This window comes from Phaenicophaeus curvirostris, chromosome 13, assembly GCF_032191515.1.
Source record: "Phaenicophaeus curvirostris isolate KB17595 chromosome 13, BPBGC_Pcur_1.0, whole genome shotgun sequence".
NCBI classification, from domain to species: Eukaryota; Metazoa; Chordata; class Aves; order Cuculiformes; family Cuculidae; genus Phaenicophaeus; species Phaenicophaeus curvirostris.
The window spans coordinates 15,323,130-15,340,996 of record NC_091404.1 but is presented as its reverse complement, the minus strand read 5'-3'; the positions used below and the strand labels follow the sequence as shown (position 1 = coordinate 15,340,996).

General features: G+C 41.8%; 1 protein-coding gene and 1 long non-coding RNA gene across 9 annotated transcripts in view; one reads left to right on the top strand and one right to left on the bottom strand.

Annotated features, from left to right (window-relative positions):
* FGF13 (fibroblast growth factor 13) overlaps positions 1–12,553 on the top strand; it is a 290,946-nt gene extending 278,393 nt beyond the window's left edge. For all 8 annotated transcript variants that reach the window (XM_069867754.1, XM_069867762.1, XM_069867758.1 and 5 more), the window contains 2 exons: positions 8,618–8,816; positions 9,504–12,553. In XM_069867754.1, the coding sequence (XP_069723855.1) occupies positions 8,618–8,816; positions 9,504–9,640 (336 nt within the window). In that variant the 3' untranslated portion in view covers positions 9,641–12,553. The remainder of the gene's footprint in view (positions 1–8,617; positions 8,817–9,503) is intronic.
* Positions 2,010–14,963, bottom strand: LOC138726223 (uncharacterized). Its single transcript, XR_011338395.1, has 4 exons — positions 14,918–14,963; positions 7,583–7,639; positions 3,482–3,534; positions 2,010–2,814 (listed from the first exon to the last, which is right to left on the bottom strand). It is a non-coding gene; the product is annotated as an uncharacterized lncRNA (long non-coding RNA).
* Between the last annotated feature and the right edge of the window lie 2,904 nt (positions 14,964–17,867).

Sequence of the window (17,867 nt, the reverse complement as noted above, 5' to 3'; positions counted from 1 at the left end):
TGCTAACTGTGTCTGTTGCAGAGGAGGTTGGGCTCTGCTCTGCTGCACAGCTTTTTCTGTGCAAAGTACTGGAAAACTCTCTGAAACTCGAATTTCCATTAATTTCACCCTCAAAGTGTTGCTTATGAGAAACGTGTATTTGTCATTTACAGAGATAAATTTAGCCTGTTCTCTGCATAAGTGTCCCTTCTTAGGTGGCATCTTCACCTGCTGAAGCAAATCCTTTCTGCCAGTTAGCATCAACTCTCAAATAAAGGGTTACTCTTACATCTCATCTCCCTTGTATAATCCTTGATTATCTTGTTTTTAAGGCTTTTTTTTCCATCTGAAATCTCTCAAATCCCTCAATTAGCCTGCCATCTAATACAAACATCCCTCTGAGACACCCTTAGCAGCATATGTTCAATAGCATAATTTAGGGAGCCACAAGGGCAGAGGAATTCCGAAGAGCATCTCCGCTTTATATCAAGAAGCAGGGTTTGGCTGCCAGTAATGTCCTGGCACTGTCAAGCTACTGAGATTTGAAAAACATCCATCCATGGCATTCATGAATAAATGGATTGAAGTAAATCAGGCTCATTTGAAAAGGTCTCATTACCATTTGGTCATACAGGGATGCTGGTTTGGTCAGGGTGGAGCTAACCAGCCCCCTGAGCCTCTGACATTCCCATTATTATTAAGCTCAGTCCTTTTTATTTACAGCTTATAATTAGCAAGTAAGTGGAATTAATAGTGACAAATATCAAAGAGCGTGGATTACTTAAAGCAAGGAGTTTAAGTTTCTTTGTAGACTACCTGAACATTACAAAACTGACCAAAACACAGTAAAGGAATGGGTAGTGTTTCCTCTGGTCATAACATCGGGTCCTGAAAGAGTTGCTGCTTTTGTGCAGTATAACGATCTGCCTAACTTTCCCTCACACTGACATTATATGTCTTAAATTTTAAAGTATGCAGGGTAGAGCTTGGCAGAAGAAAAACTTAAATAATAGGCATATTAGTTTGATATAGATATTGGTTTTAGAATGTAATGCCAGTCCAAACACTGTGCTGCTTTTAATACTTCACGGGGGTTTGCTATGAAGCACCTCTAGGGCAGCAATTCCAGCCCCGGCAGTGCAAGGGGATAGTCTAGGGAGAGAACAGCAGCCCTCTGAGGGCACTGCTAACTGCACCCAAGGAACAGCAGCAGACGGGACAAATGCCTTTGCTGAGAACTCCTGTGGAAAAGACGAAGTTGAATGCCAAAGTTATCGGCTAATCCATAGTACCATAAATATGCATCCACATTAATAAAATATACAGGCCAAATGGCAGGGCTGTCCTTTTGTGTGGACTAGACTCTAAGCTGACAGTGAAGCAAGGATCTGTTTGATGTAATGTGGCATTAGTTCTCCTCCTGCTGCTCATGCTGTTATTTATCTTCCATTTGCAGCTTCTTGCAGTCAGTGAGCAGAGGCAATTTCTAGCGTGCAGGAAAAGAGCTCGTTCAGCAGCATCTGTCTCTAAGCGCTTCCTCTGGGGTGGACCCCATCTTTCTCCTTTAATGTCAGTGAGGCAGCTTGGTGGTAGTTCAGTGAGGTCAGAGCTGAGCTGAGGATGTGCTTGAGAGAGCTACCTGCCCAGCCTTCAGGTGGAAGAGCACTGTCTCCACAAGTTTGCCATCAGGAACATAGGGTGGCACCTCACCAAAGCGGCAGAGGAAGAGGAGATCACTTCCACATTGATCTACCCATCATAACTCACAGCAGTTGTACAGACAGGCTTTCAGCCAGGTTGCAGGTTACCACAGAAACAGCATTCCCCATTATCACATATTCCCACGGGAAGGACTGTAGCACTTGTTCTGACTGTTGTTCTTTCAGCTGTGCTTCCCTCAAAAGAGAGAAACCTTTGTGTGCTTTCCTTTTTTCCATAGAATTTTAGGATCATCCACTGCTAAAAAGGGTCATGTCCCTGCTTGTAATTAAACACAGATTTAGAGTTTGCTGCAAACACTGATTAGATTATTGTTTTTTAGCACTTTAATATAAATCTGTATGAATTCATGGATGACAGTCTGAAGGAGATCTCTTCCATCTCCTTACCCCAGGGCAGATGTCCTGTATCTAGGATACAGCAGTAAATCCCACACTGCTCTAATTAACCCAGCTACTTCTGCAGCGCCTGTCTGGGGAGCTCCCTGGTGCGAGGGAAGCTGCAGCCACAAAGCTGTTTGGTGATGCCGTGCTCCAGCAGTGCTGCCATTCTTTGTACTGAGGCCAGGTGTGCTCTGGGGTGTTGTTGCTGCCTGCTGAGCCCCATCCCAGCTTATGTGTCTCCTGCAGCCCCTCACAGCCCATGTAACTCCAAGCAGAATTCTGGGATGGTATGGCCAGGGCTTTTGGTGTGGCAGCAGAAAGGTTCTGCTGCCCTTCTTGCCCCTTGCTCCCAAGTGGTGTTTCAACAAATACCAGCCAAGCCACCGTGTTCCAGGAGCAAAGTAACCCATGGTTACAGCCACAGTTTCCACCAGTGGCAGTGATCATGTAGAAAAACACAAGAGTAATTGTGTAAAAGGGCTACTGGGACAGGAACGTGTTTTCTTTCTCAGCTGCTCTTACCAGCTTGCAGACATTTCCTCTTTGCAGCAGCCAGGCTGTGACAAAGTGCTGTCTCTTCATGCCACTCTCATCTGCCAGATGGTGCAACTTTTTTCTTGGTGCATTCTTGCTGCAGCTTCTTGCTAGTGGGTGGAAGGTACAGGCTTTGCATGATTTCACTCACTGTCACCGTGTCCCGCTGAGGCAGTAGCATACAAAGCCAAAGGGAGAGCTGTCAGAGGAATAAACCACAAGTAGTTCACTAAAAACAAGACAATTGTGATGTCTCCTAAGGCTCAGGCTCTTCATACGCCTTCAGCATCTCATGCCACTGTCCCTTTTCAGCGAATGGCAGTGGGCTTAGGGCTTGGCCATTAAAACGGGTGGGATGCAGGGCTGGCTGTAACTGAAAGCAGAACATAGTCCCTGTAACTTAAAAGGAGTTTTTCAACTTTGATGTATTTTTTTTCACAAAAAAGTAATGTGTGACATACTTAAGCTGAGGACATTCTGCTCAACAGCTGTGCCGGAGAGATTTGACAATACCAGGATTTGATGTCAATTATAACTTCTAGAAATCTGATTGCTGTGGCTGGCAGGTTATCTGTGTGGTAATGGGTATGTTATAAAATAGGTTGCTTAGCATCTTTGGGGCTCTCTGCTCTAGTTCTGGGGAAGAAAGCTGTCCTATCTGCCTTTTGCTTCCTTCTCCCTTCCTTTATTTTTTAAGCTTGGCAACACTGATTGATCAGAGGGTCAGAAATACTATAAAATTGGACCATATTTATCACAGACACAACTTAAAAGATAGAGAACTTTTGTACAAATGCACAATAGTGAGGCTGAACAGTAAAGACCGTTTCACTTTGCCACAAGGCAAATAGCTGAAAATATCTTACCTCCATTATGCAACTCAACGGTACAGCTTTTTTTGAAATGTTGTGTTTCAGGTCTAGAAATGATAGAGGAACAAAAATTGAAAGGATTCAGTGAAGGGTAATGAAAATGATTAGAGGCAGAGAGAACCTTTCATATGAGGAGAGATTTGAAAAGATTAGGCCCGCTTAGTTAAGACAAGAGATGAATAAGCAGAGACACGATAGAGAGATGTAGAGTAATGAATGGCACGGAAGAGGCACAGTGGCTACTTTTATGTGCTGTTTTCCAAAATTAAAAGCTGAAAGAAGAAAGCTGTAAAAAAATAAGGCAAGAAATTTGCTGATGATAAAAAACAACAATGGACACATTTTAAATATGTTTTCTGCAAAGCCGACTTCACCTGTGGAAGTTTCTGTCACAGGGAACACAGATGAGCTTAGAAAAATTATGAAAAGGATTGGAAGCTCGGGGAAAAATCATGAACCTACTAAGAGGAAAAAGGAGTTCTCCGGTGGCTTTGGTTGGGAGCAGGATTCACCAGCTGGCATGATCCCAAGGCTGCTGCAATGAACCGCCAGCCTCAGTGGGCTCTGGGTATTCATACACTATATACAGCTACCTGTGCACTCGATATAGATAATCACCTGCTTCAGCTGCCTTCAGTGATGTAAGATGACTCTATTTCTCATCCAGGTTGAGCAGGCAGAATCTATCCCAGCATATTTTCAAGAAGTACATCTTTTCCAACATCCCTGTTTTCTGTAATGTCCATGCAGGTCATGTATTGAGGCAGCTCTTGCTTTTCAGTTGACCTGCTCGGAAGGTAGCTTCTGGTGCTTCCTGAAAATGTGCCTTTCTATCACTCCTGCCAGTAAGCAGGCTTCCTGATCAAGGAAATAAGTGTCTTTTCTATATAGTTTTTTATTCAACTTTCTTCCTTGCCTTATTGCTTGGCCTGTACGCATGCCTTTAAATCGTAGTGTATTCAGGGGGAATTACAGCCTTACATAAATTCCTGTTTAACAGTAGTTTCTTCATTCTAGCAGCAGTTATTCCAGCTTTACAGCACTTCCTGAGGGCTTTGTACTACCCATGATGCCTCTATGAGAACTCACCTGGAAGAGGCGTAGCCAAAATACAGCTGCACAGTGCACTGATTCTGCTTTCAAAAGCCCACATAGCTTTTTGATGAGCATGTCTTTTGCTGTGACTAGTGACTGTTGTATACAGTCACAATGACATGGTCAGGCTTCCTAATTTCAGTCCTACAAGATTTGTACATGTTGATATATGATGAGTTGCTCCCACTGAAATCAAAAGGATTCCTCAAAATAGGTAAATTTAAGCAAAATGGATAATATTGTGGGATTGGAACCTATCTGTAGGAACTAATAGATCTGATCCAGACTAAATAGCTTCAAGATAATTGTAAGTTTCCATTCCTATAGCAAACAGCTTTTGTTGGCTTCATGAATGCCAGTTTCTTCAGTCTTCTCACATTGGCGATCTAAAAGCTGTTATTTCTGATAACGTTGAAGCTGAAGTATTCACATCTTGTGCTGTTGATATTGCTGCACATTATAGGGTGATGATCCAGAGGATACACCCTGGAACTTCACATGCCAAGATGGAGAAAATCAATCTCTGTTAATAAAAAAAGGCAGGCTCAGTGGTGCAGAAAATCACTACTCTGAGCCTTAAAGAGGCTCCTTCAAAAATTCATGATTATAGAATGGAATCTTGGGCTACATTATAGTCCTGAAAAAAATCAGGAGGATATGGAGGAAAAAAAAAATCCAATTTTCATTAAGTGGAGAAAAAAAAGAATAGATCTCATATGCGAAGTCATTGATCACATGGAACATAGTCGTATACTCAATATGTAAGAACATTTTCCAAGTTTCCCAAGTGCCCAACACTTTTTCCAAATATTTTTTAAACTTACTTTTTCTTTTCTTGTTTGTTTATTCATGCCCCTAGCATTAAATCCATCTGAATAAAATATCTGATTGTTCTGATCAACCACTGTAGGGTAGCTGCAGGACATTAAACCTGTGGTGATATACAGGCATTTAACCAACTCAGTATTGACCTAATGATTTAAACTCAGTAATCCATAAATTATTTGGTAATGATGTCCCTTGCTGATGGCATCCACAATGCAAAGACAGAATGCAATATAGAGTGTCTTTGCCCTCTTTATGTGCACTGTGCCTACAGGTGTACTAGTAAGAGGCTTCTATACTATGACAGAGACTTGAAGACACTAAAACTCCTTTTTTATAGCAGATTTCCCATTTTCTGTCTGTGGGAAATCCGAATTCCTGCAACGCAATCATTTAGAGGCCAGAATAATTACTACTCAGTCCTGCAGTGTAGGTGGGTATGATAGCTGATAATTTCGATGGTCTTTAGCTTGAAACACGGCTTTTCCATAATTGGAGCAGGAAGAATTCCAGCTTTGCTTTTACAGTATTTTAGCTTTCATCCTTGGCAGACCCGCAATGCACTATTTGTATGGAAGACATTGGATTATTTCACATGTAATCTAGTCAGCTGCCTGGAAATAGCCACTCTAAGTGAATGCTTTGTGGCCTTTTTATCATAGTATCATACACCAAATTATTCTTTTTTAATTATTTTTCACATATTTCATACAGCTGCATATCTATTCATGAAGGAATGTTTCAGTAGTTCAGCTGAACAGCTCGAAACCAAGAAGAAGCTCTTGACAGTTCATCTTCTTGCTTACTTAAGCATGGCTGAGTCACGACTACAGTGAATCCAACACTTTAACTTTTATTTATTCATTCATTCATTGTTAGGGTGTATGTGTGAAAGGCTTGGGTGAATGCAATTGACCGTCATGTAGGTGCCATCATCCCTGACTTCTGGGGTAAGCTGAGATGGAAATACTATTTCAAATAAATACCTATTTTTCATCTGTTTTGTGTAACAATATATTCGTAACATTGCACTTCTGAAAACTCCTTTGAATTATTTTCTTTGCAAAAATGGACGAACAGGACAGCTGAGAGACAGGAGAAAACTGGTCTTAGATTTCAGTACTTTATAACATCCCATCAGTTATATGAGCTGCTGGAGAAGATCAGTTTTAATTGGGGCACTGAGCCCTTTCCCAACTTTAACTTGCACTTTCTCAGTAAATTAGTAAAGAATTTGCTGGCAAAGATAGTATTATGGTCATCTTGCACTTGCTGCTCTGCACTGTATTTTGAACTGATGTGCTGTTAGTAACATTGTTCATACTCAGTTGGGTTGGCACATGGATTTGCCAATCTCAGAAATGCACATTTTAATTTTAATACCCCTAAATCAGCACATTTTCTAGCATTCTTCATTCAGAGCTTGCCTCTGCAGTTCTCCTGCTAAGCCAGTCAGGTGAGCAAGGTGGTCTGCTTTAGTGCCAGAAAAACTGGGAGGGAATTTCTTGTGGTAACTGAGAGGTGTCTTTTTTTTCCATGCCCCACTGTTTGTGGTGAGAAATCACCCCCATGGCCATGGTAATTATTGCTGAATTGTAAGATGCTCCAGGGTGGGGATTGCTGCTTGTGAGGGCTGAGCATGGCTCAGCTGCAAACTCACTTATAGCTGCACAGCGCTTCCACCGCAGCTTGTTATCGCAAGCCTCACAGCCACGAGAAAAATCAAGGGTGAAGTAGTCTTTTACTGTCTTTCTGTGTCCCCACTGCTTCTGTCGCTCTGTTTCAGGGGGCTCTGTGGGCTGTTGGCTCCTGCTGCTTAGAGGGAGGTTAACTTGCTTCCTAAGAGAGCCAGAGTAAATGTTATGGTTCTGTTTGCAATCTGACCCTCTGTTGCTGTGTACCAGCAGACCTTCTGTAGCCAAAACTGCTCCAAATCACTGTACATGAACCATAATCTTCTGGTGGGAGCACTGTAGTTTTCCATTTTGTTGCTAATTGGATGATACACTTGCAATTGTCTTTGTTAACGTGGATAGGCTGGGCAGTGGGAGAAGGCTTTTATTTAGAAATCTTGCAAAAATGCAGTGACTGTCCCCATTTGACAGCAATTGAAACCAATTGTCAATTAACTAAATAGACAATTAGCTAGAAGAAAAAAAGAAGAAAATTACTTACTTCACATGCTTTGTTGAAAGTAATGCCAATCAGAGGATGGGAGGCCTTTTCTTTCTTCTATGCAAAGACAAAATGGCAAAAGATGTGAAGAAAACACGTCATTTGGGTTTTATTATTTTTTAAATACCATATTTTTCTCTGAGAAGACTATTATTTAAGAAACTAGGTAAGAACATCTTAAGCTCCCGAGATATTGAATTTCCTTTTATTTTTTAAAATCAGAATTACAATCATTATGCAAGCACCATTTTTCTCCTTTCTTTCACACTGCTGTGGGATATTTTAAGCACAAGGGCAGCTCCACTGAAGCTGGTTGCCTTCACAAGGAAAGACCAAGAAACAGTTGGGTGCTGTGCGGTGCCAGGACAGGCAGGACTGTGATATTAACTTTTGCATCACCAGACCAAGCCTTTCCTCCTCCAGATTTTACTGAATTTTATGGGTCCATAGGTGAGGTGTCATCAGAACTTGCAATGTTAAAAAAAACTGAAGCACCCAGAGGCCTTACGAAGAAACGGAATGGTGCTGTCAGGACTGACACTTTAATCTTTGCTTCCTCTAAGACCCATGTTTCATGTCTCCATCCTTCTTTGAATCTGGGCAGTAGTGTCTTTGAATTTTGATTGCACTTTTCTCATAAGCAGTTAAGGCCAGGAGTTAATGCACAAAGTCATTCAGTGGCCTCACATCTCACCTGTGGGGCTGGACCACAGCTGGTCCCTTGGGGTTGACATCAGGGCTGCATCTGCCTAATGACCATTAGTTCCTTCAATCAATAATTCTTCACTTAGACTTTTTACTCATACTTCAAAAAGATTTTATTATGTTACTTTGAGCTGCTCACAGCATCATTTCATGTGTTTCAAATTGTGTTACTCTTTTGTTAATACTTTTATGGCCTGTGTTTCATAATTGGATAGTGAAGGGTGAGAGGTACATCTTTTAACTGTCGGAAAAGCAATGAATATCGGATGCTGTTTCGTTAACTGAAGTGAGATTCAACACTGCACATATTGATCTATTGCTTTCTTACAGGAACATTTTACACCTGAATGCAAGTTCAAAGAATCAGTATTTGAAAACTACTACGTGACGTATTCTTCAATGATCTACAGACAGCAACAGTCTGGCCGGGGTTGGTATTTGGGTCTTAACAAAGAAGGAGAAATAATGAAAGGAAACCATGTGAAAAAAAATAAACCTGCAGCACACTTTCTTCCAAAACCATTAAAAGGTAATTGCTTGGGTTTGCTCCATCTACATGAACTGACATTGTTTTGTTACCTCTCCATTTCTCTAAACAAATAAGCATATTAGTTTCTTTGTGTCCAAAGTCCATGGTGTCTCTGCTACATATAACAAAAGCTCTACCTGGAATGACTTAAACATCTGCTCACAGGCCATCAAGGACTTGCTGTGTAGCTTGTCAATGTATGCTTTATGTTACAGAATATTTGTCTATTTTTGCCTAAGATAAAGCTCTGATGTCCAGTGTTTATTAAACTGTAATTAATGCGGTATCAGCACGTTACATTAAAGGTAATAAGGCATGTGGCATAAGTATTCTGCTTTGTAATAAAAGCGAGGACCTGGAGTCATTCTGGTTAACTGAAGCATCTGGATCAGGACTGGTCAGACTTGGCTCCCTCTTTGGTCGATATAAAGACGGAGATCTCAATTGATGTTTGGAGGTGCCCCTTTTCTCCCAAAGAACCAGCTTTCATATGCCCTTTCCTTAAGGTAGGGGGGTGATTTAACTGGGAGAGGGAAGGAGCTGTGTTTTTTTACTTCTCTAAAATGTCATTTCCTTGAAGAGGAGCTTATTGCTGAATGAAAAGTCCCAATATTTTGCAGCTAGACTTTGCACCAACAGACTGAGTAACCCATAACATGCTGATTATACCTCTCTTTTGCTTTGCAGTGGCCATGTACAAAGAGCCTTCTCTCCACGATCTCACAGAGTTCTCAAGATCAGGAAGTGGGACCCCAACAAAGAGCAGAAGTGTTTCAGGAGTGCTAAATGGGGGTAAATCCATGAGCCAAAACGAGTCAACGTAGCCAGGTTCAGGCAAGCCAAGTGCTCTCTAACAGAACCTTACCTCTGGATGCAGTTGAATTCTTAATAGCAGTCTTTCATCCAAACATTCAATTGCCCAGGACAAGCCACTGAACTTGCATAGGTCACTCGTTTATCAGCCATTAGATCTACTGGTTGTCAAAGGATATACCCCAATAATGTAGAATATGCTTGTGCATATCACAAGGCACTTGGATAGCCAACAAACATAACTGCGGAATAAATCTCGGAGAAGAAATGTCCAGCTCTTTCTCTCTCTGTCTTTCTCTTTCTCTCTCTCTCTTTTTCTCTCTCTCCTATGCTTTGTGGAGTACAAAACAAAAACATTTAACAGCATTCACTGCTGATAAGAATTTGCTTTCCAACAGAAAAAGACCACTTTTGCTCTTCAAAGGAAATTTTACTGCTTGTATGTTTTATAGGGGCAAACAAAAAACAAATATGTAAACTCTGTTGTTTCCTTGGCTTAACGTTTTATATCTAAGGCTTGATAAAAAATGTATCCTTTAATTTGGAATAGCGCAACTTTTCAATTTCTGAACTCCAATGGGTCTTTAAAGCTATGTCTTTAAAAAAATAATTAAAAATTCAGGGTTGGAACTGAGAGTTAGTGTCTCAGGCTCTAGCAAACAGTGTTATTGTGGTTTTAAACACAATGAAATATAAATTTTTATAGATTTGTAGTTTCTGGTAAAGTTCTTGTGCTAACCCCAGTCTGTAGGAACTGAGTTGTTTTGTTATCCCAAGTGGAAGTTAACAGAAAGGGATAAAATCGTCCTCCGGTGTAGATTTCTCTTAATTCCATTTTGTGTGTCATGTTAAACTATTGTCGTGGCTTCTTTTCTAAAGACAGAAACTGTGGAATTAAGGTGACTTAATTTTTTTATAAGAAACGTCTTATTTGTAAAAGTCCTTCTTTCACTGTAACAGGCACGTGAATATTGTGTAGGAGGAAGCGTTAGGACAGGTTACCCCTAAACAACATATACTTATAGATGCTATTGGAAACAATCGTTTAAAAAATGTAGTTAGGTTTCCATTTAGGTCATCATGTCTGTTGCATGGGAGAAAGTTGGAATACTGGCATAGAGTTGCATGATGTGTAAGATTTTGTGCATTAATCATCGTTGGATTCTGTGCTCCAAAACTGACATAGTTCTGTACAGGCAGCTTTCTGCCTTGTACAAAAGAGTTGTTTATTATTTGTTGTATACACGACCATGCACTGAATAAACTATTTATATTAAGATGTACTTTTTAAAAAAGCTTGTTTGATTATATGATGTACATCCATGATTAATTTCAAGGCAAAAGGGTTGGCAGTTAAATTATAAAATTATGAAAGATACTGTAATTAATGTTCAAAATCTTTCTATGTAATGGGTTATTCCCCTGTAATGATGCTGTACACTGTACAAATGAGAACATATTCTTTCTTTTGGATATTATTAGAACTGGTCTTATATGCCCAGCCGAGATACTCAAAACATAGTGACAATTATGTGCCACAAAGTCTTGGTAACGGCCTCTCGGCTGTGCACTGCTGGAGCCCCACTGAATTGCACTCCTCTGCTTTGAGCTTCTCCAGCTTCTCTGTGTCTGCCCTCTATGTCAGACTTCCTTAGTGCAGCCACGTAGAGCTACCTCGCAGCACACCTCCCCAGAGCCCTCAGTACAGGGGGTCCCAAAGAGATCGGGTAAGTCAAGCACTGCTTATGTCAAGGTGGCACCTTGAGGATGCTCAGTTTGCTGTGCATCATTGCAGGTGCACTTTAGGGGCCAGCTTTATCTGGTCTTGAGGAAAAAGGCTGTCATGCCTCCTGCCTTTGTGCACACGCTCCGGAGAGAAAATATACCTCTCTCCTGCCTTTTCTCTCTGAAAATATCAGTGAGAACTTTTCTCATCTACAGCATCCACGCAGCTCTGACAGGTGAGCTTCACTCATCACTGTGTTTCAAGAAGTCCTAGGAGGAACAATTTTTCCTCATGGGTGGCTGAAAAACCAGTTCCAGAAGGGAATAATGGAAACAGAGTTAAAATGCTGCCTATAAATTTTAGCAGAATATCTGATTTTAATGTCAAGTTACCTGCTCTGTGCATCCTGCTTGACCAAGCTGGAATTAGACCTCAGACCAGGCTGGGGCAATTTTTTTTTTTAAGACGTTGGGGCTGAGAGAAGAGGGAAGGAGATTAAGTTTCTGATCAAACTCCCGGATTTGTTGTTCTGCAGCAAATAGTAAGCAGAGTGCTGGCTTTCTGAACTCCCATATTGGAGCAGGGTATTGCCGTTTCCAAAGGGTGAAGAAGGTTGGAGCACAACCAATGCCATAGAAATCCTTAAAAATTGAAGATGTGGCCATGAATGTTGAGAGGTTTTGATAATTCAGTGGGCCTGGAGCATCTGTTCCCTTCAACTGTGTTATACCCTTGTGGAACACTAATCTTAACCCTCCCAGTCCCAAACATCAGACTTACTGGGGTATATGTCCCAAAAAGAGGAGTCCAAGTGCCTTAGGGACATAAAACCTGATTAAAAAAATATTTGTGGCACATCTAGTTCAATGTTGAGCATTTATTCCCCATCCTCAGTACCTCCAACCTTGACAGTGAAAGGAAAATGCTCACAAACAGTCTCTTCTGAGGTCTGACCAGTCTTTTGTATTGACGTTGGCATCAGCTGTAAGCATTCACTGCCAAGTCCCTAGTTTCAAAGGTTTCTAATGTACCAAGCTAACAAAGACCAGTCTTGGATGAGATGAGAAGAGAGATGAGCCATAAACAGCTGTTTCTGACAATTATATTATGTTTCTGACAAACCTTTTCCAACGGTAACTTTCCCTTCAGATTATTGTGGACTGAAAGGGCAATACTCTTGACTGAAGAGTCATGATAGTAGCCAAAAGCTCATGTAGACTGCAGGCAAAGGGGGGATTACACCCAAGATTTTGTGTGTAGTCTCTGGAGCCATAGACTGAGATGTAATAAGGAGAAACAGAGTTAAATGTGCCTTTGCAGACAGAGAAGTGAAGGTCATGTTCTGACCCAGCCCGTAAAGAAGTCCCCAGGGTAGATAAGAATGGGGCTTCAGCAGAGGACCAGATTTAGAAGCCAGACTCTAGAGTATTTATTTATCCTTCAGCATCCATAAATTAGAAAGTTAAACAGGATGACTCCTAGATAATACCTTCCTTCCAGAAAGCTGCCAGAGTTGGATAAATGTCCGTATTGATGGCTGTTTATCAAAAGAAACCTCAACAGCCACCGGTCAACCCATTTCGCTCTGCCACATGTACAGTGGCAGAGTGCAGTAAGATGCACACCTGGAATAAGGACAAAGTCCCGGGGCTGGTGTGAAACCAAGCCCTGCACTGGCTGTGAGCGCTAGCGATCTGCAGAAGGCTTGGTCTCAGGACCTTCTGTTATTGCCAGTGTGATGGCTGATGCCTTTCATCTGCCATTTCTCTTGTCCCTGCCTCTCCACCAATGCTGCTCGCACTCAGTGCAGCCTGGAGTTGGCTTAGGATGTGCAAAACCAGCACAGCAGTTTTCTGATTCACCTGAGATTCACTTGGAAAAGCCCTGAGCCGTCTTATTAAAGGCTGACAAATACTACTTGCCAACCCAAAAGGAAGCAGGTCATCCATGAAACTGGGAGGAATATGGCTAGGAGCACAACTGTTCTAAGGCAAAATTGCTACATTATTTGTGATCCACCTGTCAGAGCTGCTTTTTTGGAGGTCTCTGCAGGGGGTTCAGGCATTTCCTGCTCGGTTTGGTTTGGGGGCGAGGGAGGGTGGGAAGAGCTCATCTCTGTGTCACAGAGATATTCCTTTTTTCTTTTCCTTTTTTTTGTCTTTTAGTTTACCTCATGCTACCTCATAGCATGGTTGTATCTCCGTAGCCACTTGCTCAGCCATGTTCATCGCTGGCATGATGGAAGACAATTCCTTACTTGGGGGAAAAGATGTCCAAATTACCCCAGGGAAGAACAGTGCCCCTTCTGCAGCACCATCTGGTGTCCTCGCCGCTGGTTTCCAGCCCATGGGCTGGGTTTTCCAGTGGGATAAAGATGGTGTAATGAGCTCAGGGATGCTGTGGTACACCAGGCCTCTCCCCAGCTGAGCACCAGCGTGAGAGCCAGGTCTGGCAGAGCTCTGCTGTGTCTTGAGTATCTCTGCAGGAGACCAGAGCCAGGTCTAATGGGTTTAAACGTCTCCCTCTGCATATCCTTGACCAGGACACTTTTGCAGGACAGAATCTGTACGTAACAACCTCCTATCTTCTAATAAATAATTCTCTCTAAAACAGACTCCCTTTTGTCTGGTCTCTTATTTTTATCTTTGCAGCTTTCTAAAGGCTCTCCACCCCACCACTGGTACACTACCCCATGGTTTAGCTTTTCTCTTGCTATAGATCCTTCTGTATTACCATTGTCCTTTTACTATCTTTCTAAACCAGAAAGCGGCTTTCTGCTTTAGACAACTTGAGGAACTTGACAGGTTAAGGTAAGATCATGACTGATGGATCCTTATGCACTTTTACCAGCTCAGGGAATGGCTACTTTACATACTGGAGCGCTGTTTTCTGCATAGTGTAACAACAATACAAAAGCCACCATGCTTTTGACTGACTTTGGCCCTGCAAAAATGGTGTAAAAGAATAGCAGAAAACAGATTTAAAATAAATTGATTTCTTAGGAAAATGCCTTACCATGCACTTTACCCCAGATAACATCAGCTTTGAGGAGATGTTCTTGACAACTTAAAGGTCACAGGGTATCTTTTTAAGAAACTCACTTCCCTGGCATGTGTGAGCAGAGCTCTGCTCTTTCCAGGCAGGCTGACACCGAGGTTCATGCCTCTTGGCAAGCAGGGTCCTGAAACAAGCTGGGTTGATTGGTGCATGATGGCTTTTACTGCTGATAAGGTATAGTAGCAGAGCTTATTCTGCTTTGGGAAGGTACCTCAGGTTGAAGGGCACTCAGTCAACCTGCCCTTCTGCAGCTCCTTTCCTGGGGAAGTTTAAATATTAAAGGAAGACCCGAATTTGAAATATATTTTGCATTAATCAGAGAAATTGAAGTAATAAATTATTCCATCTCATCAGGAATAGGAAGACAGTTTATAGGGTTCCCTTCAAAGATCCCTATTACCAATTTTGAAGTTAAGACTCTTAAATACCATGTATGGAAAATTACTTCCAAGCACCCATAGATCTAATTCTACACACACACACTCATATATTTGGCATTTCTCACCTAAATTCAGCAGCTGGCAGGGCAGGATAGACGCTTTCATCTCCCACTGGGTTCTCAGCATCGGAAATTGTCTGTCACACCCCTTTTTTGAGCTTGTCCCCTTGCTGAAGACAGGGTCACAGGTCCACCAAGGCCCATCACATTCGTATATGGGAGAAGAGTTGGCCCTGCCCTGGTGCTTGTAGCACACAGAACTTGGTGATTTGATGTTGATCAGGACTGAGCTGAGCCGTCGATGACGTACTTTAGGGGATATACAGCAGACTGGCAGCTCTCTTCCTCACTGTCTTTGCTCCTTTGTGGAGACGTCTCAGAGCACGCTTCCAGGGAAGTCTAGGTTGAATGTGGGAGTTGTACTGAAAAGGACTGCTCGGGCACTGATGGCAAAACACTGTTTGCTGTGGCTGAGCAGCTGTGGCAGCAGCAGTGCTGGGAGGACCATGGCTGGTGCCTGTTAAAATTAAATCATTAATGAATAAACTGCAAAGCCCTGAAAAGTAATTTGTTATGATTCGTCATTCACATCTTGAAGAAAACCAAGGTGCAGACAAAAGCCCTATCCAACTGGTCACTGCTTAGCTCTACCAAAAATTGTTTTAGAACAATGAAGTAGAAGTTACACTTCGCTTATGATGAAAAGCATAAGGCCAAGTGAAAGATGGGATGGAGCTTAAGAATCAGAGAGTGGAACACATTCTCCCTAAGAGGCAACAAAACCACCAACATTCATTGAGTTTAGCAGGTCTCAGCTCACATCCTGATCCACAACCACTACAGCAAAATAATATGGCACAGTTCAAACTTCTTTCTTGTGGATATCGCAAGGCCTGATCCTAATCTCAGTTGCAGAATACACCATGGACTTTTGTTAAGTCTAGAGTCCCGTGTTGATTTAAAGCACCTTTATCTAGACCAGCAATTCACCCTGTTGCTGAAGGACCTCAGACATTACCTTATATATAAGTATGCTACAGTGTTAATCTATGAAATATTTTTAGATAACAAAATTAACTGGTTCAAAGCTTAATCCTATTTCCTTCCCAAATGGTTTCCTTCAAATGGTACTTGAAATAATTTTACTTTCCCCATTGTCTGTCTAATGCACTGATGAACATTTTCTTCTGAGCTTCTCCCTATTTTAATTGCCTGCTCATCCAACCGTTCCCTTCTGATAATTAAGCAAGTTAATAGTATAGAGTGATCTTTAAAAATTAAATTTCTTTCCTTGTTAAGCAAAAGCAAAACTTTTGTTGTTGTTCAAAGGGGTGAGTTTTTAACTTTCTTCATTTAAAAGAACAATTATTGCCTTTGGAAGCAGTGGCAACATTTGGGAACCTACTTGCTACACAGATGCTGATGAAAACATTACTTTGCATTAAATAATACAAAGGTTTCACATTAGATTATATAATGAGGTTTTTCTAGGGAGTTTCAATCAGTAGATCTTATGATCACTTAATCAGGGCAGACTGAATGAAACAAGGAGAAAAGCAAAGGAAATCATCAAGCAATTGGGAATATGGATGCTTCTATTACCAGCTAGTGTTCTCTTCTGCTTGGATGATCCATAAGACTCAACCTATGAACACATCACCAGTCTCACCTTGGTTGCTAATGCTTGGTCCTGTTGTATCTTTTTTCTGCAAATTTAATCAACGTTCCAGATGCATGAAGTGGAGCCCAGGCACTTGTTGGTCTCCCATGGCAGGTCCATGGCATCCCTTCTGTCATAGAAAACCAGCATCGTATCAGAGTTTTCCCACTGGAAGTCACTTGCTGAGGGTCCTTTTCCCCCTCAGTGCAGCCCCTCACAACATACACATTGCAGAGCAGGGGATGGTACCTACCCAGTTACGCATCTGGCTCCAGGAGAGCCTTGGTAGCTGCTCACCCACATCAGAGCCAGCCCCCAGCACATCTCTCTGTGGCATGTCACCGAGACAACTCTAAATCATTTTCATTTTCAGTGGGCACAAAAGCACAATCCATCCACCATGCTCTACATCAGACACACAGCAGCCCACTCACAGTTTAATTCCTGACAAGGAGGAAGATGTCTTCATACAAGAACATATTACATACACACACACTTATGAAAGATACGTATAGAGACACACACTCACTCTCAAAAATACATATAAATATACATCTTTAATATATATAATAGGTAAATCTATATACATGTAGCAGCTCACGTTTATCACAGGAGAGCTCCCTGGTAAACAGCCTGAATTGGTGAGAATTAGGTCCACCACCAGCAAGCTCAAGGAACACCTCATGGTGTAAAGTGGGCTTAAAGCAGACAGAAAACCACCTCACCAAGGCAGTAGACTGAAAAATGATTAAACCACAGCTTGCCTTGTTCATGCAAGCACTTTCACAGCCCTCATACTCCCCTTGGTACTGGCTGACCCACCTTGTACAGCAAGCAGGAATGGACTAACGCTGTGCTAGAAGTCTTTTACTTCTCGATCAAAGTTTGCAGTGAGAAAGGCTTTGATCAGTCAGGGTGAAACGCAACACTGAAGAATTGCTCAGCAATGGCATGAAAGAAAAAGGTAGACTCCAGTCCCTCAACTAACACAGCAACAGGGAGGAAAAGCAGCTGTGAGCACTCCACAGAAAGCTGCTCAAAGATCTCAAGTCTTCAAAAACTATCATGGAAACACAGAAAGGTTTAAACAGCTGACAAAGATGACCAAGCTGGATGGAGCTTGCCAGGCAAGGTGAAACAAGACATGAGGACAATGTTAATCACCAGCAGGGTTAAAGGAAATTAGAAGTGTAAGTGCAAATAAAGTGCTGGGAAAAGAGAGCGGGCCTAGGAATAACCACTGAGTGGGATGGTTTTGATGATGACTCAAAAATGGTGAAGAAGTTTTTGAAAGTTGGGCTGCCTACAGATCTAGACATTTGTCTTAGCACCAAAAGTCTTCATTAAATGCCAATA